Source organism: Astatotilapia calliptera, chromosome 7, assembly GCF_964374335.1.
Source record: "Astatotilapia calliptera chromosome 7, fAstCal68.1, whole genome shotgun sequence".
NCBI classification, from domain to species: domain Eukaryota; kingdom Metazoa; phylum Chordata; class Actinopteri; order Cichliformes; family Cichlidae; genus Astatotilapia; species Astatotilapia calliptera.
In genome coordinates, this window is record NC_137428.1 from 20,159,437 (window position 1) to 20,182,562 (window position 23,126).

The following is a 23,126-nucleotide window of genomic DNA, read 5'->3' on the forward strand; positions in this document are numbered from 1 at the left end:
CCGGAATAACAAAGATCAAAAGCCTCCTGCCGGGCTCCACCCACAGCACCTCATCGAGTACTAAAGACAAAAACTGTGTATGCAGGAAAAACGATATAATAAACAGCTTTATTTTTTCTTGTTTTTTTAGATGAGGGAGCGTGATGTACATATTTGACATATTTCAATAAATGACTGTGGGGTGATTTGTTTACTTACAGATTATATAAAAAGCACGCTGTCCATTTATTTATGTTTACATTAGTTACACAGGAAGCTGTAATAGCAGCAGCAGTCCAGCAAAGGCAACACATGACTTGAACTCTGCAGCACTCTAACCAGTCGTGATACAAATCAAACTTCCTGATTTGAACATCAGGTTAGATAGCTGGAGAGGAAGACGGCGCTGACCTGGAGTCGGCAGCTGTGTCGACAGCCTCTGGTCTGGGATCGGCTTTGCCGTCAGCCCTTTAATTAACAATGAACCTGAGGCAGCATGGTCAGAAGGATGGAGACCAAGCTGACCCTAAAGCAGATCATCCAGCACACTGACTCCAGGTCAGGAAAAGCACTAAGCAGAGATACATTCACAGGTTTCCAACCTCCCCACCCCTCCCAGCAGTGGTCAGACCCTTTAGTGGGTGCATGCAGACAAGTCTTTCCATTGGTTCAGTAGATTCATACATGCTAAAAAAAAAAAAAGAGTTCCATCCTCTCAGAACCTCTAGCCCCTAACCTACATCTGCTTCAGTCAGCTTAACTACAGGGATTGTACAGGTTGTCTCAGCTCTCTCCAGCCACGAGGAGAAGTGGTGGACGAGACAGCAAACTGTCTTGAAATTGAACAGGCCAGTGTGGGTTTTTCTAGGATGTGTTTTGTCCACCGGCGCACTTAATGCACAATCAAGTAACTTCACGTTGTAAATCCATGCAGGGTATCAGAGATAATTGGCGTGAGATGGTAGGTAGAGAGCTGGGATCCCGGGCGTGCGTTTGGACAGAGCAGAGGTCGCCTCCACTGCTCACTTAGCTTAGTTAGGGCTTTCAAAGTGGTTTCCATTTGTCGGCGTCTCCTGCAGAGTTGTGTGTGGGATGTCTGCCTCTTTACGGGACTCCATTTGTGGCTTGAAAAAGTCTGACACGAAGAAGACCTGTAATAGACAAAAAAATAAATGAATAAAATAATTAAAAATAAGTGCTACTGAGGTTTGAATAGTTACATCTACACACAGCGTTTGAGTACTTACCTTGACTGCCAGAAGGGGGTGATATATAAAACCCCCTGCGGGCTGAACTTAAAGATCAGTGCAAGACTTACCACGAGCAGAGCCATGAGCGCGCCCTGTATGAGCCCGGTGAGAACGTCGCTCCAGTGATGCTTGTAATCAGACACTCTCGACAGTCCGGTGTACACAGAGGCGGCAATCAGGAAAAACTGGATGGTCGGTCTCAGCAGCCGCGCCCAGTCGGCCTGGAGCCGAGCCTGCAGGTAGAGCTGAGAAACACAAGGGCCATGCTTTTAAAGTACAGACGGTCACAAACAAGCACATGTGTCACTGTCAAAGCCTAGTACACGCTTCTGTTCCCGCTTCCGCAATGAGCGGCTGGACGTTCACGAAGGGAAAGGATGTGAAAAAACCCCTGCTGGTCTCAGAATTTTACTGATAGAAGGAATTTGTTCAATGCAGGCCGTTTATCTGCAATTGATCGATGATCTAAGCTGATAAATGTCTCTATATCTCTGTTTGCCTCAGGAACAGTGTCCAGTGAGTTCATTTGTTTATGTTTAAAACAGGGTGTGGCCCCAAGGACAGACAAGCTCCATGGCTTTGCAAAGATTCATGCTTCGTGTCTTCCTGCTGCACTTCAATTCTGACGCAAATGTCATTTAAATGGCAGCGCTTTTCCATACTTCAAACTTCCTCTTTGCCGGAGGGTGTGTGTGAGAGGTTTGCCAAGACTTTGTCCCTGTGTGTATTTATATCTGCTGCTGTTGAATGAGTCAGCAGACCGCAAAGTTCATCGGTGCTGGGCAGTAAAATCTCCTCAGAACAACACACGGAAGTGCTGCTGATAACGGGCGCGAGGTTGAAGGTGCACAGATGTAACCTTAAAGAACTGTAAGTAATCATTTGGAACATAATGATGTCTGCTTCGTGACGCCATGAAACAACAGCCAGCAGACACTCAGCTTATCATAAACAGCCTTGGTGAAGCATTTGCATAATTTCGTCTAAACAACCAGGAACGTGGCTACAGTTATGGACTCGTCAGCGTAGCGGAGAGGTGAAAAGTTGTGCCTTTGTGTCCATTAGACCATCTGAAGGAGAGTTTCCTTGTTTTCAACGACTGACGGGCGTAGCTGTACATTAACAGGTGGAAGATGTAGAAAGTGGAGCTTTGCTGGGAAATAAAGGGAAAGTTCCTGCACTCTGTGGGGGACAAAACTCCAAGTAACATCTAATCACTTTTATTTCTGCTTCCAGAGCAGGTTTGCTTAAGTAACTTCAGTTTTTATTGTTAGTTTCAATCTAATTATAATTAGTTAAAGTTATAATTTTAATGATAGATTATAAACTATAAGAAAATCCCCCACTCACCCCGACCTTGGATTGGATAAGCATATAAGAATGGATGGATAGTTCAAACAAATACTAAAACTTTCTCTTTGTTTTAATTCATTTTAGTTACTTTTTCAAGGAGTCTGATCTTTAGTTGTTGTTTTTTTGATTAGCTAAAATGTTTCTTTGACATCGAATTTTAGTTTTCAGTTAACTATAATAACCTTGCTTCCTCAGCCGCCACACTGGTCAAGTCATACATTGATGGATGGGATTACAGATCAACATGCAGCTGGCTGAGATACTTACAGCGAGGAAGAGCATGCAGTACATGGAAAAAGACGAGTGGCCGGAGTAGAACGAGAGCCTGCAACAGAGAGACAAAAGCACAGCTCAACACCCGAGTAAGGACATGTTTTTATTAACACAGCGGTCTGAGCTGACTGGAGAGTCCCCGGCTTTAGTTAGCTCTCGTTTGAAACACCACATCAGCAGTCATGTGCACACACTGTGGATACTGTGGCACAATTTTCCCAGTCAGGAGGCTTTTACTGATCAGATTTAGGGCCTGGACTGCAGCGCAGAACAACCTGCTGCTTGTTGAAAATCAGTGGATTATGTGGAGGAATTTGAAAAAAAAAAAATCCGCCACTGCGTTAAGGATCTCTATAAACCAATACTTGCAATACTCTGCTTTAAATTCAACATCTTATTTCCCCTAACCCTAGAGAGCCAGGTTAGCATGAGCCCCAGGAGCTGGAATAAACGAGAAATATACTAGGTTGTAATAAAAACCCAGAATTATCCTTTGACCTAAAAGCACACTTTAGGCCCAGAGCTGCTAACATGACACTTATTTTCTTTAAAAGCTCTACAGGAAATCCCTCAAAATGGCAAAGCTGAAAATCTTCATCATCATTAACAATTAAGCTAATCTATAAATCAACTCCCCAGCAGCGACTGTTAGTTACACCCAGCAGAGTAAACGATAACAATGCCGACCTCCATAAATCCCCAACAGTGGCATCAGATTAGGACTGTGGCATCCTGTGAGGGATCACAGGATGAAAAATTCATGATTGCCACCTTACAAATCAATATTTGTGATTTCATGTCCATGGAAACGAACTCAATCGTTGACAGTGAGCTGTGTCTTTGCTGGGCAGTAAACCTTAGACACAGAGGTGTCATATTACTGTAAGATGATGCTGGGCAGTCTATCTCAGCCTCCTCTCTCCTCTCCTGTTGCAGTTATTAGATGCATTAGAGTCCAGCAGATGCCAACAAAGACAGGGAGCAGCTTTTTATTTAAAAAAAAAAGCAGACTGCTGAGTAATAATGGTGCTCCAGGAAGCAATGATTGTGCACCACGCCCTGATAAACGTACAGCAGATACCCCAGAGCGGTAAAGGGTAGGTGGGCCCTTTACGCTCAAGGGCCGCAGCTCGAGCAAAACGTTTCCCCGTCTCGCTTTAAACAGATAAAGAAGGGGAGAAGCAAATGTAACGTAAACCTCCTCACAGCCCATAATAAACACGCATCACTCCTCTGTGGCCGGGCCTCCGTCAGACTGAGAAGAGGAAATCCTCTCCTCCCAATACTCTTCCTCCTGCTCTGAGCCGATAAGAGACAGAGACCTTAAATCAAAATACGCTTTACATTCCTGTGATATTACTCAAAGCGGCTCGCGCTGCAGCTGCGCACATTACAGATGTCACCCATTTAGCACATCTAAACACTTCCCAGCTGTTTTTTTAAAAACGATCTTTATCTATGCCGGAAGATCATTAATGATGACTGTACTATGAAGGAGTGCAACATAACCAAGGTTTGTTTCCCTTCCCTAACGACCAAAATCAAATCAAGCGGTCATGTGGTTCTCAACTGAATTAACTGACCCGGCTTTTCTGGGTCTCGGTATGAGCGGTGGTGCTAACGCCGCCGGTGGCGGTAAACAATGGACAATGGATGGGAGTAAAGCTGGATATTTCTTACAAGAACATTATAAAGAACAAATAAGACTTCAGAAGTATAATCCTGCTGCAGCCTCAGCCAGGAAGGACAAATACATTTAGGCTGTGTGAATCTAAAAATGAATTACTGTGTGCTCATAGATCATTAGTTATTATTAATCTCTGGCTTTCTTCCACAGTGTGTCTTTATGTCCTGTCTGCCTCCCATCAACCCCAACAGATCGCAGCAGTTGTGTACTTACAAATACAGCTCATGGTTGCGGCTGCTGAACCACTATCTCCTGCAGGATATGGTGCTGAGTAAGTGCTGAGAATCTAGCTTATTTATAATATCAAAAGGGGCCATCTCAACTCAGTCTTACACGTATAACTGGAACCTACATATTTCTCACATTGGAGTGACGTTGCTAGGTTTGATGTGCTTGTTCTCATTTACGCTTCAGTAATAGATGCAAGTGATGCTGAGCACAAGCTGAAAGTCAGAAGCACAACTCTAAAACGGCTATTCAGAGGTTGTTCAGTGACATGCTTCACCTCTGCCCTTTGTGCTTACACTGTGAACATGTTACAAAACAATGGCCTGAGGATTTTTCCAATAATCAGCTCAACAACAAGAAAACCCCAAAACAAACAAAGCTGGTGTGCATAAAGTTGGAAAAGAGGTGTTCGTTTCAACATCTGAAATCAAAAAAAGAAACAAATTCATTCTTATTTGAACTCGGGCTACAACCGCTAGTTTCAAATCTAAACATCAGAATAAAAAGATGAATCAGAGTCCATGGTGATCTGTTTAAATGGTTTGCTTTTTTCCAATAAAAGGCCAGCTAGACATTATACAACATAAAGCACTGAATCATCACACTTGAGAAGCTAGCCTAGACATCATTTTTGCTCTGTGCTTGGAGCTCTGCTTTCCTGGTGCTGGGTCATACATACCGGGCCTCGTTGACCTGCTTCGCGTCTCCAGTGCAGGTGAAGTCTTCAATGTAAGTCCCTGCAGAGCAGTTGATCAGTTTCCAGTCCGGTCTGCACAAATCCAGGAAGTGCGGCCTAAGCCGGCCGATCGAATACTTGGCGATGTCCGTCAGAGACTGGCTCATGGCGGCACCGAAAACGAAGGTGCCGATGGCTTTGTAAAGGCAGGCAACGTAGCTGCCGAAAGACGACTTGGACTTGATGCGGTTTAGATGAACTAAAAGACACTCGCCAACAATCATCTGCAACGAGGGGCGGGAGGACACAGAGTTACACCTTTATACAGAATGACAGAGTGACACATTTAAAAAGAAGATGCAGATAAATGAACGTCGGAGGCAAAATCCCAGGAGCATTGTTTTGATTTTGTTTTTGAAGACTCATCTATGATGATTTGCTTCTTAAACAAGAATTAGATCAGAAGATTGACTCTTCTGTCAAATCAGGACCTGAATATAAACCCACAAATTAGCAAAGACTGGACATGTGGTTATGAATAATTCAATTAAATCTCATTTATATAGCACCAAATCACAAACACAGCCACCTCAAGCTGCTTTATACTGTAAGGTAAAGACTCTACAATAATGCAGAGAAAACCCCAACAACCAGACAAACCCCTTTGAACAAGTGACAGTGGGAAGGAAAAACTCCCTTTTAACAGGAAGAAACCTCCAACAGAACCAGACACAGAGCGGAGCCAACTTTGAATCTGTGCTATTTCTTCATTTCCAGTTTTTATGCTAAGATTATGACATTATGAACGAAATGTCTGACAAATTTGTTTTTTTTGATCTTCTGATCTAATCCTTTACAACGAAGAAAATCCTTCTCATAATGCTGCTTTCGAAATACATAAATGCTCATTTGACGGTAATCAGAAGGGCTCTGCAACAGCTGCTGAGGTCACAGGAGGATGTCCACTTAACACAGTAAGCCTCTCTCTTTCAGTTCATCTGAAACTTTAAATGAAACCTGAGGCTTATGAGCACGTTATCATGTTTCTGCAACGCTATGAACAGGCAACAGGCCTCGAAGGCTTAAACAAACACACTGCTTCTTCATTATTACTTTACAGCAGAAGAGCTGCTTTATCTCGACTTACAGTTAAAAATAGTGTAGGTTTAACAACTCTAAATAGCCGTGTCATTACTTAAAACGATAAAACCTGACCTCCGTCATCACTAGAAGGTTTGCGTAGACCTTCACATCTGTAGGTTACACATCTGCTCTATTTTAAAGCCCGAGGCGGCAGATTAGGTCAGGTAAAAAAAACAAACCCCTACCTCTTTTCTGTTTCCTCATTAAATGTAGAACATTCAAAAATGATTTGAACAAATCAAACTGCTAGCACATTAGTAGAGTGGGGTTAAAATGTTTTTTAAAAAGCAAAACAAATCATGCATTGAGGATTAGAACCATGCAGTTCCATTAAGCAGGGTCACGAGTATAAGAAGAAAAAAGAAGTGGATGAAAGCAGTCAGCAAAACTCCAAACTGAAGAAGAGTAAAAAAAAAAAGATGTACAGAAGTGAACAGAAAACAAAAACTGTGCACTTACAGTGAGTACCGTGACGGGAATCATGACACCTCCTAACAACTGATAGGAAATGGTGTCGTCTTTATAGGGGTACTTGATTGAATCATCGTTACAGAAAAAGCCCCGGTGGAAAGGACTGTGTCGCAGAGTGAGAATTGCAAATGGGAGTCCAGCTACCAGAGAAGCAATGAGACAGAGAAACAAATACAGGTTACAAGATGTCAGCGGGACAGAGATCTCTCCACCACGCAAAGCAAGAGCCAGCAGCCACGTGAGAGGGCGTTGAGGAAAAGCCCACGCTCCTCTGAAGTCCGGCTTTCAGGAACATCATTAATAGTTAAAGTGTTAGAGCGACAGATGGTGAAACTGTGGTTAGTGTTTCTGTTAATGAAGAAAAGTCAATCCTAAAAAAGATTAGAGCTGAGCAGGTGCATCTCCGTTGCTCCTGTGCTGGGAACAGCGGCGATCGTGTTTCTAGGCGGATTCGGACTCTTTGTTATCAACACACTTTCCTCTTTCCTAAAAAGAAAAAAAAACTTCCTCAGTGGTCCTGTTCCATATCCCCACGTATCCTCCCAAACCTCACATCAACAGACAGGGAACAATGGAGTCAATCGCAATAACGCTGAACAGCAGTTATTAGACATTGAGGGAAAAAAAGAGAGGGATGAATCACTGATGCTACAAAAGCAGCAGAAAGCAGACGCTCTTCCTGCTCTTCCCGTCATTCTCCAGAAACAACCGCTCTGTTCCAGAAGAGCATTCCAGCTATTTTAAGGAACAGAGGACGCAGCCTGAATGTCTGTTGCACAGATTAATAACAGAGACATAAAGTTCTCTCTGATGTTTACATAAAACCAACCCCCCACACCCCTCCAAAAGGCCTGGCCTCAGTCATTATCCACAATTAAATATCTGGAAATAGTCAATTGTGTGCTTTGCTGGACTAAATGTGATTTAGAGTTCTTTGACTGCATCAGGAAACCAAACAAGTGAATTACAGGGTTTTTCCCCCCACAAATCCATCTGTAGTGCTTGACAATGACAATAAAATAAACTATTATTAATTGTTCTGCAGTAGTTGTAAAGTGGACATCCTCCTTCACCTTTAACTCTTTTTAATACACCTCCAGTAAAAGCAGCCGACACATATTCAGAGTCTCAGTAACAGTCAGCGGTGTCACTGCTGTCCTCCATTCGACTCTGGGTGTTTATTCTTTGATGTGCTGCTCTCTCAGTCCCCACAGACCGCCTCACAGTGGATATTTTGACTTGCCAAAGCTGATAACAACAGTAAAGACTGCTTTCCATGCAGGTGGGGCACTAAAACAGCCGCTTATGCGTCACACCACAGGAACCGGCTCAGAACGGAACACGTGCTTGTTGGCAAGTCAATATATTGGCTGTGAAGCGGGTCGTGTATGTATGTTGAGCCTGCTTTAAGCGACTCCTACTTACACAGCTAATGGGCAGGGCGAAGCCCACAGTGTAGAGCACCGTGGAGGTGATTGTACTGCTGTGGAAAGGGTACTTGATGCTGTCGTCTGTACAGAAAAAGCCCCTTTGGTAGGGACGGATCTTACCCAGGTTATAGGCTGCCAGAGGCAGACCTCCTGTGGAAGGAGAGACCGGGAGGAATTACCACAGCAAAAAATTCACACGTTAAAAAAACATACAACATATCATACAGAACGAAGGTGTCAAACGGCACAAACCTTATTATGTATTACTTGTGTCGTTAAATTTGATGAAAAGAACAAAATCACAAATCAATATATCATAAAAAGCTGTTTGCTTTATTTTATTTTTATTAATAATGTTGAAGAACAAGAACAATAAGAACAATGTGTGGCATTAGTTCAGGACTACTTCAGACTGGTGATTATATGGTGAAAAAGACTGAACATCTACAACAGCTGCACTACCTTGTAATGAAATGCAGTACCTGTCCTAATAGTAAGTAAGAACTACATCAGGTTACACAAGAAATACTGGTTTATACTCTGCAACATTACATTTTAAAGATGAAAACATCTTCCGGCACGAGTGACATAACCACTCTTTGGGCAATTTGTCAGCAAACTGCGCTGAGAGGTTTGTGGCTGGACGACTGACTCACACAGATGTGAGAGGAGCTTTGGACTCGGCTAAGATAAAATACCATAAAGATACCAGAACGGGCTGATTAGTTAGTCCAAAGTCTTGATGTAATGCTGCTGCCATTCCTGCAGGCTGTTTGGCCTGTTTAGCTCATTGTACGGTGCGGAGAAGACAAGATTCATTTAAGCAGAAAGCATGAGTCCATCAGTGAAAGGTAATGCGCAAGGCTGCAAATGGACGGGCGCGCACAGATGCACAACGCCAGGATATGCCATCATCTACAAATAAACTGCCCATTCATTCGGCCTGGTATTTCCGCTCTGCGCGCCTCCTCTGCAGCTGTCCTCACCCTCATGAGGGACAGCTCCTCACCAGCTGAAGTTGACAGCCTGGAGCAGCTGGAGATGCCAGAAAGCTGGGACTAAAATGCACACCAGACAGCTCACGGCTAACTTTACAACTGCTGCGAGCGGCCAAACACAAACAAATAGGCAGAGAAGAAAAAAAAAAGAAAAATCTTAATCTCACATTTACCAGATGACATTCCTGTGACTCTAACAGCACAACATGCATGTGCATGTTTGGCAACATGCAGCAGTGCATGACTGCTGCTAACAGCCTCCATCTGTCTGGAAACAGACTCTCACAAGATGCCTGCTTGTAATTTAATAGCCCCTTTGAATTAAAGGGTGAATGTGAACTGCACGCAGGCAGTCAAGCAGCTTCTCAGGGCAACACAGGTTCAGGTGTAGAGCAGAAAGAAATCTGCATCCTTTAATTGATATATGTTTCTTTTTGCTCACCTTAAATCTAAGACAAAGCAATTACTGCGATGGCCAAATGAGAAATATCAACACGACTATAAGACCTGTTGAAACATGATATGAATTAAATTTAATCACATTTTATTTGTATAGCGCCAAGCCACAACAACAAACCCTACAACAGACCAACTCCCAAGAATCATACGACACTCTGTGAGTAAGCACTTGGCGACAGTGGGGAGGAAAAACTTTCTTTTAACAGGAAGAGACCTCCAGCAGAACCAGGCTCGGGGACAAGCAGCCCCAGCCCTGTTGGGAGTGGTTAAAAAGTGCTCTTCATTATAATGGTAGAATCTCTTTGCTTCACTTTAATGGCCAGTTTGTGTTTGCCGTGTCTGGAGAAGATCTTTGGTAGGAACAGAGACTGAGAAATGAGTCTCTAACTCAATCCACGGGTCCCACCACGTGGGGCTATTCAACACGTCAACAGTACAGTTTCAGATTTGCTCTGCAGTGCTTTCAGACCTTTTGAGGGAGGGAAAGTGTGGTCACATGTATCAGGAAACTTTGCTGAGCAGAGGTAGCACTGTATTCTAAACTAAGTGTCAGGAAATTTACATTTGGCTTAAATGAGTCACAGATTATAGAGCAGCATATGGACTCCAAACTTCCCCTTACATAAGTAAAAGAATAAGTCAGTGCGCCACAAGTACCAAACCACAAGATCAGGAGAGAAATCTACTGGTACAGTGTAATTAATATGATATTCAACGCATGAATTATTAGTTTTACACTGCGTCTAATGTCATAATTATTTATCAGCACATGCTTTGCCAGCACAAACTGAAAAGTCAGTTTGCATAGAAGCTGCTGAAGATAAGCTCACATATTACAGCTGTACTGTAGCACCACTGTAAATACAACGTCAGTGAATCCAGCACCACTCCCTTCACGTGAACGAAAGCTGCTAAATACCCATTCAGCAGGTTTATACCTGCTTCCTAAATCGGCTTACATCAAAAAGACTAACAGCATAGTACATAAAAGCGAGGACGGGAAAAAGGCGTTTAAATACATACCCAGAACCAGACAGACTATATCTAATAGGACAAAGGGGATCCCTCTCATGTCGAACATGTTGTCTCTTGTCTGTGCTTTCCTGAGTCCCTGTCTGCTGCCGGGTCTTCTGCCGTAATAAAACACCAGGGGGACGCTCCTCCTCAGGACGTAGCTGCTGCTGTGCTCCTTCCGATTGAATGAGAGCCAAAGGAAGGCAGCAGCGAGCTGTTTAAAAAGCACAATAAAAGCCGACGCCCTCCAAATAAACACAAAGACCACCCCGGACACAGGAGAGCAGCTGCATATCAAAAGAAGCGAGTGTGGCTCACAGACCGGCCCCGCTGCTGTGTTTGTTGATGTTGTTGTAGTTGGGTGGGGGCGGTGGTGGTGAACTGCAGCGCAGCCGATGACTCCGCATATGCTTCATGATGGATTTACAGCCGATTTGGAATAAAAAAAAAAAAAAAGCTTCGTGATAAAAACAAACAGCGAGTCTCGGCTCGCAGCTGTCCCGCGTGTCGCTGTGTGTATCCAATGAAACACGAGCCTGTGGCGGACCCGAGAAGACCCGAGGAGATCGCAGCTACGCAAGGCCCGCTGCTGCCTTCACGTACCCGCGTGAAGCTGGGGGAAATATGAAGCTTTAAAATGGTGCGTTCAAGTAATATCGGTAGATTGTTGAAAAAAAAAGGTTTTTACAATTACAAGGCAATTATTAACTTTTTTTTCCGCTGAGAAAATTAGTAGAATTATGAAGATGTGCCTCTGGGGACCCTGAATGTCTAAATACATGTATTAAACTAATATTAGGCCTGATTGTTTGGATATTTTATTGCATCTTAAAAGATGTGGAGAACGGCTTTTTTAGGCTATGGCTTATAATTTGTATGTACATAATTATAGCTAATGTCTAACAAAAACAAAAGTTTAATGCGTGCTGTCCTTTTAGAAACTGCCTTTTGCATTTTAATTTCACAAATAAATAAACATTTTTCATTGAACCGCTGTATCAATATCGCCCTCTAGGGTCCGGTGGTTGAACGTGCGCACTTCTTTAGCATGGATTCACATTCCAATGTTTTCAGTCCCGTGATCACCCTGCTTTATCTGCAGATATTTAAACACAAAAAATTGACTGACATTGGTTATATAACCCTCTAAACAAAACATTGCATGTCCAATGTCCATGAAGGAGTTAAAGTTAAAACCATGAAGGAGTTAAAGTTAAAAGAGGAAACACTAACTTCAGCACAGCCATTTGCAACAGCTCTAGTTCCTAAAACCTTATAAATTCAGTTTGCATACCTGATGTATTACACGCTCATGATGTCCCCGATCACATATTCATCAGTGAACAAATCTCAAATCCAAGTGAGTCACATTTCAGGTCTCAGTTTGATCAGTTTGGAGACAAAGTTAAAGAGAGGTTAGAAAGTTAAAAAGAAGAGGATATGCTAATTTTTAAAAGTTTACTTCAACAGCCATCACTATTTTGCTTACTTGTTAATGCACGAGAAATAAATAGATATATAGTCTTAAAGGACCGATAACTTAAAGACTTAGATTTCACTTCTTTTCCCCCACTGTAAAGAAGTGAAATCACTGTATTAAACATGTTAACACACTGTATTAACATGTTTGCCTCCCCTAGTATGTATATGTATATATATATATATATATATATATATATCTATATATATATATATATATATATATATATATATGTATATACATATATATATATTAGGGGTGCAACGATACACAAAATTCACGGTTCGGTTCGATACTTTGGTGTCACGGTTCGATATTTTTTCGATACAAAAAAATGTTCATGCATTTTTAATTTGTCATTTATTAAAATTATAAATATATATTTTAACTCAAAAGTACAGTTTTTAAATTTAACCCTAACCCTTGTGCGTGTTTTTTATTTTGACAGCGAATGCGCACCTGCGGACCACTTATGTGCAGCCCTGGTTATTTAGCTCGTCATATCGCAGCCACAGAAATTCTTTTGTCCATGAAACCATAAAGCTGCACTTTCTTTTTGCCTTATACTCTGATTTGTCATAACTTTTCCGTTTTGTGGTAAGCTTTTCTTTGGCTGTCACTTCTTCACCCTGACCTGTCTTATTTGGCTCAGCAGAACTAAAATTTATATACTGCTGCTTTTACACACGCACTCACATAAGCTCAGCGATTCTCTGCGCGATCAACCTCTTACATGTTTAAGCTTGCTGCGGGAGATTTCACTTGTCATGTTTGCATAGTAAGCTAACGATTAATAAGACGATGTCAGAGGAATTGGTGCACAAATTATCATCACTCACAGATCAGTGCTGTCGCTCTCTATACACAGTTCACACGATTGCAAAGTGAAAGCAAAAAACAAGCGCAAATTCAAACGCGACTTCAATATGTCACATATTGACAGTGGCTCACCGATGCCAATGACATAATTACCCAGCTACATTTCCGAAAGAATGCAAAAGCATTGACATATATTTTTCCTACAATAGCCCAACGGGCAGGGCAGAGATAGATTTTGGTAGCCCCACTGAAAAACATCGCTAGCTCCGGGACGTCGGGCTAGCGATATTGCGAGCCCTGTATCTGATTGAGGAATCACATCATCTTTGGAAAAGAGAGTTTATTACAGAGAAATGGCTCTTTCCAAAATAAAAGCTATACTATCGCTTCTTCTGGGCTATATTCTCAGCAGCATAAGGAGAATCATGTGCTAACAGCTGTCTAAATGACTCGGCTAAAGTTAGTAGCATGCTTGTTGTTTTTGTCTTTGCACTAGGATGATGTCGGTGTAAATGTGCAGTCATATTCGTTGTGTTCCCACTAGTGCTTTCAGGTTAATCTCGTTGAAATGACCTTAACGCCACAACACGGCAAATCTCCGTTAACGCGGATCGCTCCGTGCATGGGGCTAGACGGCCAACACCTTAACGAGCTAACTGCGCTAACACACTAGTTCACACCAATGTAATTGAGCATTGCATGGCACATCCAACATACTGTTTTACTTTAGTCCATGACTCGCTTACCTTGAGGGTCATACGTCACATGAAAACCAAAATAATTCCAAACGCCAGATCTGAATGAGGTTCAATTTGCTTGTTGCAAGGAGAGCTTAACTTCTGTCTCGCTAGCTTGCCCTGCGCTCTTCCTTCTGACTATGCTGTCTGTGTTGAGCGCTCAGTGGATCTGCGGTTCAAACCGAACGGTTCAATATCGATACGAATATCGTTGCACCCCTATTCGTATCGATATTGAACCGTTCGATACAGTGCTTTCGGTTCTGTACGCATATGTATCGAACAATACAACATTTGTAATTTATTTGATCAATTTTCCTTCTGACGATGCTGTCTGTGTTGGGCGCTCAGTGAATCTGCGTTCGACTACTCCTCCTAGGCTGCACTGTCAAGCGCAGATCCACTGAGCGCTCAACACAGACAGCATAGTCAGAAGGAAGAGCGCAGGGCAAGCTAGCAAGACAGAAGTTAAGCTCTCCTTGCAAGATGGACCTCCCCCACCCTCATTCAGATCTGGCGTTTGGAATTATTTTGGTTTTCATGTGACATATGACCCTGAAGGTAAGCGAGTCATGGACTAAAGTAAAACAGTATGTTGGATGTGCCATGCAATGCTCAATTACATGGGTGGGAACTAGTGTGTTAGCGCAGTTAGCTCGTCTAGCCCCATGCACGGGGGATCGGCGGTAGCTCGTTAACGGAGATTTGCCTTGTTGTGGCGTTAAGGTCATTTCAACGAGATTAACCTGAAAGCGCTAGTGGGAACACAACGAATATGACTGCACATTTACGCCGACATCATCCTAGTGCAAAGACAAAAACAACAAGCACGCATGCTACAATGATTCTCCTTATGGGGACCTGATATGTTTAATATGCTGCTGAGAATATAGCCCAGAAGAAGCAGATAGTATAGCTTTTATTTTGGAAAGAGCCATTTCTCTGTAATAAACTCTCTTTTCCAAAGATGAGTGATTCCTCAATCAGATACAGGGCTCGCAATATCGCTAGCCCCACGTCCTGGGGCTAGCGATTTTTCCAGTCGGGCTACCAAAATCTATCTCTGCCCTGCCCGTCGGGCTATTGTAGGAAGGAAAAATATATGTCAATGCTTTTGCATTCTTTCAGAAATGTAGCTGGGTAATTATGTCATTGGCATCGGTGAGCCACTGTCAATATGTGACATATTTGCGCTTGTTTTTTTGCTTTCACTTTGCAATCGCGCGAACTGTGTATAGAGAGCGACAGTACTGATTGGTGAGTGGTGATAATTTGTGCACCAATTCCTCTGACATCGTCTTATTAATTGTTAGCTTACTACGCAAACATGACAAGTGAAATCTCCCGCAGCTTAAACATGTAAGAGGTTGATCGCCCAGAGAATCGCTGAGCGTTATGTGAATGCGTGTGTAAAAGCAGCAGGATATATATTTCAGTTCTGCTGAGCCAAATAAGACAGGTCAGGGAGAAGAAGTGACAGCCAAAGAAAAGCTTACCACAAAACGGAAAAGTTATGACAAATCAGACTATAAGGCAAAAAGAAAGTGCAGCTTTATGGTTTCATGGACAAAAGAATTTCTGTGGCTGCAATATGATGAGCTATATAACCAGGGCTGCACATAAGTGGTCCGCAGGTGCGCATTCGCTGTCAAAATAAAAAACACGCACAAGGGTTAGGGTTAAATTTAAAAACTGTACTTTTGAGTTAAAATATATATTTATAATTTTAATAAATGACAAATTAAAAAGGCATGAACATTTTTTTGTGTGTATCGTTGCACCCCTAATATATATATATATATATATATATATATATATATATATATATATATATATATATATATATATATATATATAATTTATTTTTATTTTTTTCCCAGATATCAGAACCATCATTGGCTCTATTGTGATGCAAATGCCCCCTTTAAAAAAAAAACAAAAAAAACCCCCGAATGGTTTGTTGGCCTAGCATGATGAAACCAGATAATCTTGCACATTGGTTGAGAAACACTGCTTTAATCAATATGGCGAAGAGGACTTTATTTAACCTTTAAAGAACATACGACTGGCTCTGCCTTGATGTCTTTATTGACATAAAACATTTAGAAAAAAAGCAGTGTAATGAAAGGAAAAACAGACGCTGCAAAAATGATCAAATAACAGAAAAAACGTAAAAACTTAGATGACATTTATTGTGAAAATAAGCAAACTAAACAAAAAAAAAAACATAAATAGCATTATTTGGTATTATCCTGTAATAATATATTCTCTGTTTAACATTTTTGTTTTTACTTTTTAAAAATGTATTTGTACTGGACATTTTGGATCAAGAGTTAACACATAAGAAAGAACTAAACAGAGATGAACATGTCTGTTATTACACGTGTCAAAATACGGTTGAAAGTAGAAAAAAAGAATATTTTCTGTAATGCAAACCATCTTATAGGTATACTGGATTTGATAACTACAGAATATGACATAAGCAAAGTCATAAAGTATAAACAAATGTTTATTTAGCTCATTTACATGGAGTGAAAGAAATATCTTGAACATAAAAGAATCAAATATAAAAGGATCATCTGAATGACTTTCACACAGAAGAATGTGATTTTGTGTAAAATAAAACACAAAAGACAAGTCAGGTATCTCTGTGTATCTCTGTGACTACACTCAAACATGTGTAATGTCACATTTCTTCTTTAGTATTGCACTGGCAAGTTTTCATATCTTTGTCACATTTGAGTCACGTGGAATAAAAACCTTAAGATTAAAAGTCCCATTCTGACTTTCTGAGTCATCGTCAATAATTTACATTTACATTTTATCACATTAATTTATGTGGCCGCAAATTAAGTAAATGAAAACACAAAGTAGCCTACATGTTCACGTCTATCTTAATTTAAATATTTAAAAAGGAAGTGATCTTTAGTCACACTGTGGGCATAAATATGTAAAGATGGGTTACAAATTAAAAGATGGTGGGCAGGTCCAGTTGATTTCGCTTTTGCATGAAGAAGAAAGGAAGCTTTGGTCGCCGAGACTGCTCGACTCGCTGGTGTTTCACAGGGAACAGTGACTAAAGTGACATCTGCATTTAGCAGAGTGGGAAAACAAATCAGTGGGTAGGTTTAAAAACAACAACTGATGGCGCATATTTGATGTGTGCAAGACAAACGGAGCGACTCTTCCTCAGGTGGCAGAGTGTCAGCGATCTGACGACATCAGCATAACAATCCATCATCAGCTACACAGACAGAGATGCTGCTGTGGTTTGTATCAAAATGAATGCACAGCTGAACTTTTTGTGGACAAACCCACTAAAGCACTATTTGTCAGAAACGTGGAAATAAGTGCCATGGCCGGATGAGTCATCCTTGATCCCATTCTCATGTCTGGCATCAAAAACCGGTACAGGCCTGAATGCTAGAACCCCACAGCGAGGGGATTTAGTGATTTTATGTTGTGACGGGCATTTCAACCTCACGCCTAATGGTCCACTCATCCCTACTTAGAGGGAAATCTTGCTGCAAGCCAGCGCACCACCTTCAATCGCTTAATGAAACATGTCTATCCAGATGTGATTACAATCCCCGTCTACAGGACACGAGGGTTCAAAGTCTCCAAATCTCAGCCTGCTCAAACACATATTTTGGACCAATGTGTGAGACAGACAGACACCTGACAACTGGCAGTCAATTAACTTACTAAGATTCATAACTTTGTGTTGGGTTTTCCTGTCATTTCTAACCCATCTGTATATGCCACACTTTTTGGGAAACACCCAGAAATTAAGTGATTCATGTTATACTCTCACTTCACTACAAAAGTGAAACGCCTACACCAAACACTGCCTGAAGCTTGTAGCATTTACAAAAATTAAAAATATTAATAAAACAAAGAAGACCAATAAACAATAATTTATATGTATATATTAAAAACAACCTACAAGACCATTTAAGGCTTTATAAAAGTCCTTAATTGTTCACAAGCACGTTATTCAACCCCCGCCCACTAGGTGGCAGTGTTCCCCAATCTATATAAAACCTGCAGGAAGGATCACTTAGTTTTACTGACCATCCAGAGCAGACAGTGTTCAGGAGTTATTCACAGAAGGCACGCAGTTCACAGTCAACTTAAAGCTCAAAATTTTAGGCTCCACGTTTTCTTCTGGAGAGCGCTGAAAAGCACCTTACAGTACAGATGGATGCTGCAGGAAGTGTCCGACTCTCCACTTCAACAGTGAAGATGCGCAGACAAAACAGTTTCTGTTATGTTGAGTCCTTAAAAACAAAGTCCTCACATCTTGTCATTAAAAGGAGAAGCTTTAGATTTTGGTAACCACGTGTTTGTTTTCTAGGTGTGAGTTAGATGACAAGACAGACTTAAGCCTGCATTAGCCTAGTGCAAAGACTGGAAATGCAGGTAAAAGAGAACTAGACAGACCCAACCAAAAGATGAACAAAAAAAACTTAACCCAACAAGACAGGGAGGGATTTTCCCGGGTAGACCATCTCAATAGTTCTCAGCAAGACAGCAAACAGGAGCATTTCACAGCAATCCGCTTAAAGCATAAAGTTCAGATCAGCTGGGTTCACCAGCTCCGATTGCACAGAGAGCCACCGTAATTCAGCCGCTGACTCCAGCATTCAAGTCCTCTTAGCGTTCGAGTTTTGCTGCAGTTTCTGCTTGCGGAGGTGATCTTCAATCTCGTGCCTGAAGAAGAGCATCCCCAGCTGGCCGTGCGAGGCCTCGTTCATGGCCTTGGACTGCATGCACATGCGGTACTGGTCGGGCGGGAGCTCGTCGGCGCAGTGCTTCTCGTGCCACAGGTGGAACAAGCCTCGCGACGGCGCTCGAACCACCAGAAGGTTGCTGTGGAGGTACTTCCTGTAGAGGTGAACATCTTCGCCGCCCCAGCCTTTGATGTCGATGTCAAAACCTCCTGGGCAGAACAGAAGGAGAGCGTGCGATAGGAAACTTTCCGCATTTTTAAAAATTTTTTATTTTATTTTTACAATTTTCTAAACATTTTTTTAGTTCCAGAGTTTTTGGATGCTGATTATGAAATCTGATTAGAGTTTGTGGTGTGTGATCATAACCACGGCCTTGTTTTGTTGTTTCTTGTGGGGACAGAAAAGACATTTGGGCTTTGTGACCAGGCGATCTTAAACCTGTCACATTAGACGCCAGAACTCCTCGTGCCTGCTTTCAGTTGCACTTTGTACCTCCCTGCAGTTTTATTTTGTTTATGCCGTCTCTCCCTGTCTGCCTTATTTTGTTATTTTGCATTTTTTTGTTTTAAATTCAAGCTGCAGGGGCAAACACAGATAAGACACAACATTTGCACAAATGGATGCATTGTGCTTGTTTCTGAATGTGCACTCGTGGCCTAAAAAAAACAAAAGGACATCCTTATGATGAAACAAAGAGTGCAAACATGAACCACTAAATTATGCTTTTATAAAGAAATACGTTTGGGGAGACACATAATTTCATTTCACATCAAGAGTTCGGTGAGAAAGGAAACTGTGGACGCTAATCGTGTTTAGCTCTCGCACGTGTTTCGTTGTTCCCCGTCTCATTTTAAAGATTCCTTTAGAAATCTGTGACACAAACACAGAAGCAGACCCACTTACCACATTATTTGTTTCTCTCACCCACTTTACAGCTGAGTGGAAATAATTAGGATGTAATTGTTTTTCTCAGTTTGTTGTTGTTGTTGTTTACCCAGATGGAAATCCTCTTTCCACCCATCTCATGCTCTTTGGATTAAAGCTGTTTTTTAAACGAATGAAATTGGAAATAAAACTTTATCAGTCTACAAAGACGTTACATGCATTCCTTCTTTTCCTAAGAGATTTACCGGTAGTTCTCCCTCTGCTGTTACTGCAGATCACTGCAACTTCTGCATGCATGTACATTTACGTTTTAGAGATCCAAAGGGGGAAATGGACACGGCGGACCAGCGTGTCTGTTACACGCTTTGCCTTGATGCGTGTGGTTGGACTGGTTTCATTAACGTGACATTCAGTTCGGTGCCTCCACAGTCACTTGATCTCCATCCAGTCAACAACTTTCAGGACGTGACAGAATGGGAGATTCCCATCATGGATGTGCAGACTTTTGTGTGATGCTATCATGTCAACACGGACCAAAATCTCTGAGGAATGTTTCCAGCACCTTCTTGAATCTGTGCCAGGAAGAAGAAAGGCAGTTCAGATGGAAAAAAGGGTGCCCAACCTGATACTAACAAGGAGTGCCTAATAACATGGCTAATGAGTGTATTTACATCCTTATAATGACAATAATGATGCGACAAACATCGATTTCTGCACCACCATAATGTGACTAAAGGTCTCATCCTTGCCCCTCCTCTAAAAACTGCCTGGCTCCACCGCTGAACGATTAAACAGCTGGCCTCTGTTTATGTAAAATAATCTGCCAACTTGCCATGCATCAATTAAACTCTTTTAAACTTTTTTTTTTTACTGCATATTTATCTTTATATTGTGTTAGTTAATCATCTCTCAGCAGAGCCAGGCTAGCTGTTCATTCTGTTTCTAATGTCTTCTGTGTTTTTTTCTTTAGATCCCATTTAGTTTTCAGCTCTGGGATCGATACGCGCTCATAAATAAATACATGAAGTGGAATACAACTTGGAACATAAAGTGAGTTAACATTACTATTTCCCCATAATGCCAAACTATCCTTTTACAACACTCCTGGCCTTGGAGCTGTGTTTTACAATTTGGCATAGTTAAGTGAGGACATTTGCATGAATGTGTGTGCATGTGTGTGGGCCCTAAACAATAAAGCACTCAGAGTTCCACAGTAGCCTCTAATTGATTTCACTTTGGAGGCAAACTAAATTGATGTAAATCTGTCTACAGAGCCAATATTCCTTGCCAGATATACAGATGGAGAGGACACGGGGCGATGAGATATGCTAATATATGCTGCTGCAGCTCAGAGCTGTTTCACGCAGAGTGATATAATAAAATCTCCTCCCTGTTAAGAAAAGTAATGCGATACTGAACCATTTGGGCCGTGAGGGTTTGTTTTTTTTACATCCATTAAGCGGTGGCGCCGTTAAGAGTGGCAAAGTGCACATTTTCAGAGGACCATTTTCGCCCTGCGTTACGTAACACCTGCACACTGATAATCAGCCCCCAGGAGCAACTGTTTACCAATTCCTCGCTGCAAAGATGCGCCGATGGGCACGATGCCCGTGTCAGGATTGTAAATAACCGTCATATTTACCGATGTTGAGGAAGTCGGACCTGTACTGGCAGGTCATGCCGAAACCGAAATCCCTCCAGAAGCCCGTGTCTTTCTTGATCACCTACAGGAGGAAATAAGCGAGCGTTAAACAGCGTGTGGAAAGAAATACTAGTCCAACACACAGGATTTGTCCACTTATAGCAACTGGAGAGGTGAAGTGTTTTTAAACTGTTCTGCAATGCAGCGCCACGCTGAGTGTGGTATTTTCCACAAGTGCGTGGCAGGGTTTGAAAAAGGGATGAAAAGAAGGTGTGTGTATGTGTGTGTGTGTGTGTGTTACCAGCTGTTGTTCTACTGCTGGGATACGATCGGGACTTCCATAGATCACACTGGGGTTGTACTGGCTGAATAACACCGGGTAGAAGACCTTTTTACCTGAGATACAGAAAAAAAGAACTGTTAGATGAAGCAGCTGTAATCTGATGGGAATGTGTGCATTACTACTACACAATAGAAAATAAGAAGAAAACTTAACAGGCCCACTCAACTCAGCCTGAGATAACTGAAAATCCAATTATAAAAATCTGTCACCAGGGTTGTTACAAATACCCAGAGTTGGCATTTTGTCTTGTCATTAAAGTGTTTTGCATGCCGCATGTCTCATGGGAGTTTACAGCAGTCATCTCACCAGGCTGTGCGTTGAGTCGGCAGGTGTTGAGGAAGTCGGCGGTGAAGTAGATGTCCACGTCGCAGAAGAAAAGTAACACGTTGCCTCCCTTCCAAGCTCGGGCGCCGATGTCCAGACCCCGCCCCCGAGAGAACTCCTCGTCCAGCTGCATCAGCGTGTAGTTCTTAAAATTTGCTTCCCTTTAGAAAGGCGAAGAGAAGTAGTTTGGGTAATTTAGCCAACTTTAGAAGCACTTTAGAAGCTAGAAAAAAAGCCTCACAATTGAATGAATTAATAGGAAAGAAAGTTGAATTCCAGTGAAATAACAAACAGCATGGTGTTATCTGCAAGCACTGTTGTTTATTTTGCCTACAAAAATCATATCAATCTAAAGCAGCAGACTCATTAAGAGAGGTTAAGAAGAAAGTGCAGGCAGGGTGGAGTGGGCAGACATGAATGTCAGGAGTGATTTGCAACAGAAGGAAAGCAGCAAGATTTACAAGATGGTAGTGAGACCTGCTATAATGTATGTTCTGTAGACGGAGGCACCGACACAAAGAAGAAGAGCCTACAAAAATCATATTCACTCAACTTTGCTTGCTTCACATTTTGTCCCCAGTTATCCTCATGCCACAATTTACCCACTACAGAAGCAGAACTTGCTTCTCTTATTGATTGCACTCAAATAAATACAGTTTTTAATAATTTCATCTGAACAAATGTAGTTTATGAGCATCTGTAATCACTCATCTGCCTGCTTGCCTGGATGTTGGGCTGCAAGTCTATTCTTCAAGTCACTTTCACTTTCCCACGCCATCAAACTCAGTGCTGACATCATCGCATCATTCATGCAACCCGCTTCCTCCCCATCACTGCCTCACCCCGGTAACAGAGCTCCATCCAAGCCTCCATCTTCATCTTCACCACTAGTGTCTAAATTCGGGTGGGTCCTGTCATTATTCCTATCACCTCTGACAATCCGTTCTCCCACGATGGGTCATCGGAGTCTAATCACTAAACAGCTTAATTAAATCCCACATCTCAATAAGTCATGTTCAATTCTTCCAAATGCTTTCCCCTTATATCGAAATGAAACTGTTCTTGCGGCATAATTTGAAGGCCATCTTTTGTATCCGTTCTCTTAATCGCTTCTCTGGTTCAGGTCCGGTCACCGGTCTAATGCAGGCTAACATATAGAGACATAAAATCTTTCACACCTGCAGCCAATTTAAAATCACCAG

At 41.9% G+C, this 23,126-nt stretch overlaps 2 protein-coding genes and 1 long non-coding RNA gene across 5 annotated transcripts in view; 1 reads left to right on the forward strand and 2 right to left on the reverse strand.

The window, feature by feature from the left end:
- Positions 1-89: 89 nt before the first annotated feature.
- Positions 90-11,946, reverse strand: plpp1a (phospholipid phosphatase 1a). 2 transcript variants are annotated; one of them, XM_026173508.2, is made up of 6 exons: positions 10,971-11,946; positions 7,049-7,200; positions 5,450-5,730; positions 2,850-2,907; positions 1,298-1,474; positions 90-1,130 (listed from the first exon to the last, which is right to left on the reverse strand). In XM_026173508.2, exons 1-6 carry the CDS (start codon positions 11,026-11,028, stop codon positions 1,011-1,013), a joined length of 846 nt encoding a protein of 281 aa, XP_026029293.1. In that variant the 5' UTR covers positions 11,029-11,946; the 3' UTR covers positions 90-1,010. The 2 variants fall into 2 exon arrangements, with proteins under 2 accessions (XP_026029293.1, XP_026029292.1); XM_026173507.2 differs by lacking the exon at positions 7,049-7,200 and adding an exon at positions 8,486-8,640.
- Positions 10,031-11,560, forward strand: LOC145429988 (uncharacterized). Its single transcript, XR_013910356.1, has 2 exons — positions 10,031-10,380; positions 10,425-11,560. It is a non-coding gene; the product is annotated as an uncharacterized LOC145429988 (long non-coding RNA).
- A 4,121-nt stretch (positions 11,947-16,067) lies between the features above and the next one.
- The window catches only part of csgalnact1a (chondroitin sulfate N-acetylgalactosaminyltransferase 1a), a 35,875-nt gene continuing 28,816 nt past the window's right edge, over positions 16,068-23,126 (reverse strand). The window contains exons 5-9 of one of the 2 annotated variants that reach the window (XR_013910357.1): positions 21,907-22,085; positions 21,559-21,653; positions 21,258-21,339; positions 19,861-20,187; positions 18,800-18,939 (exon numbers count right to left, since the gene is read on the reverse strand). Coding sequence is in view for 1 of the 2 variants with exons in the window: in XM_026173510.2 (XP_026029295.2) it covers positions 18,644-18,939; positions 21,258-21,339; positions 21,559-21,653; positions 21,907-22,085 (652 nt within the window). In the remaining variant the exon portion in view is untranslated. Of the gene's footprint in view, positions 18,940-19,860; positions 20,188-21,257; positions 21,340-21,558; positions 21,654-21,906; positions 22,086-23,126 lie in introns of both variants that reach the window. The other variant, XM_026173510.2, reaches the window with a different exon arrangement.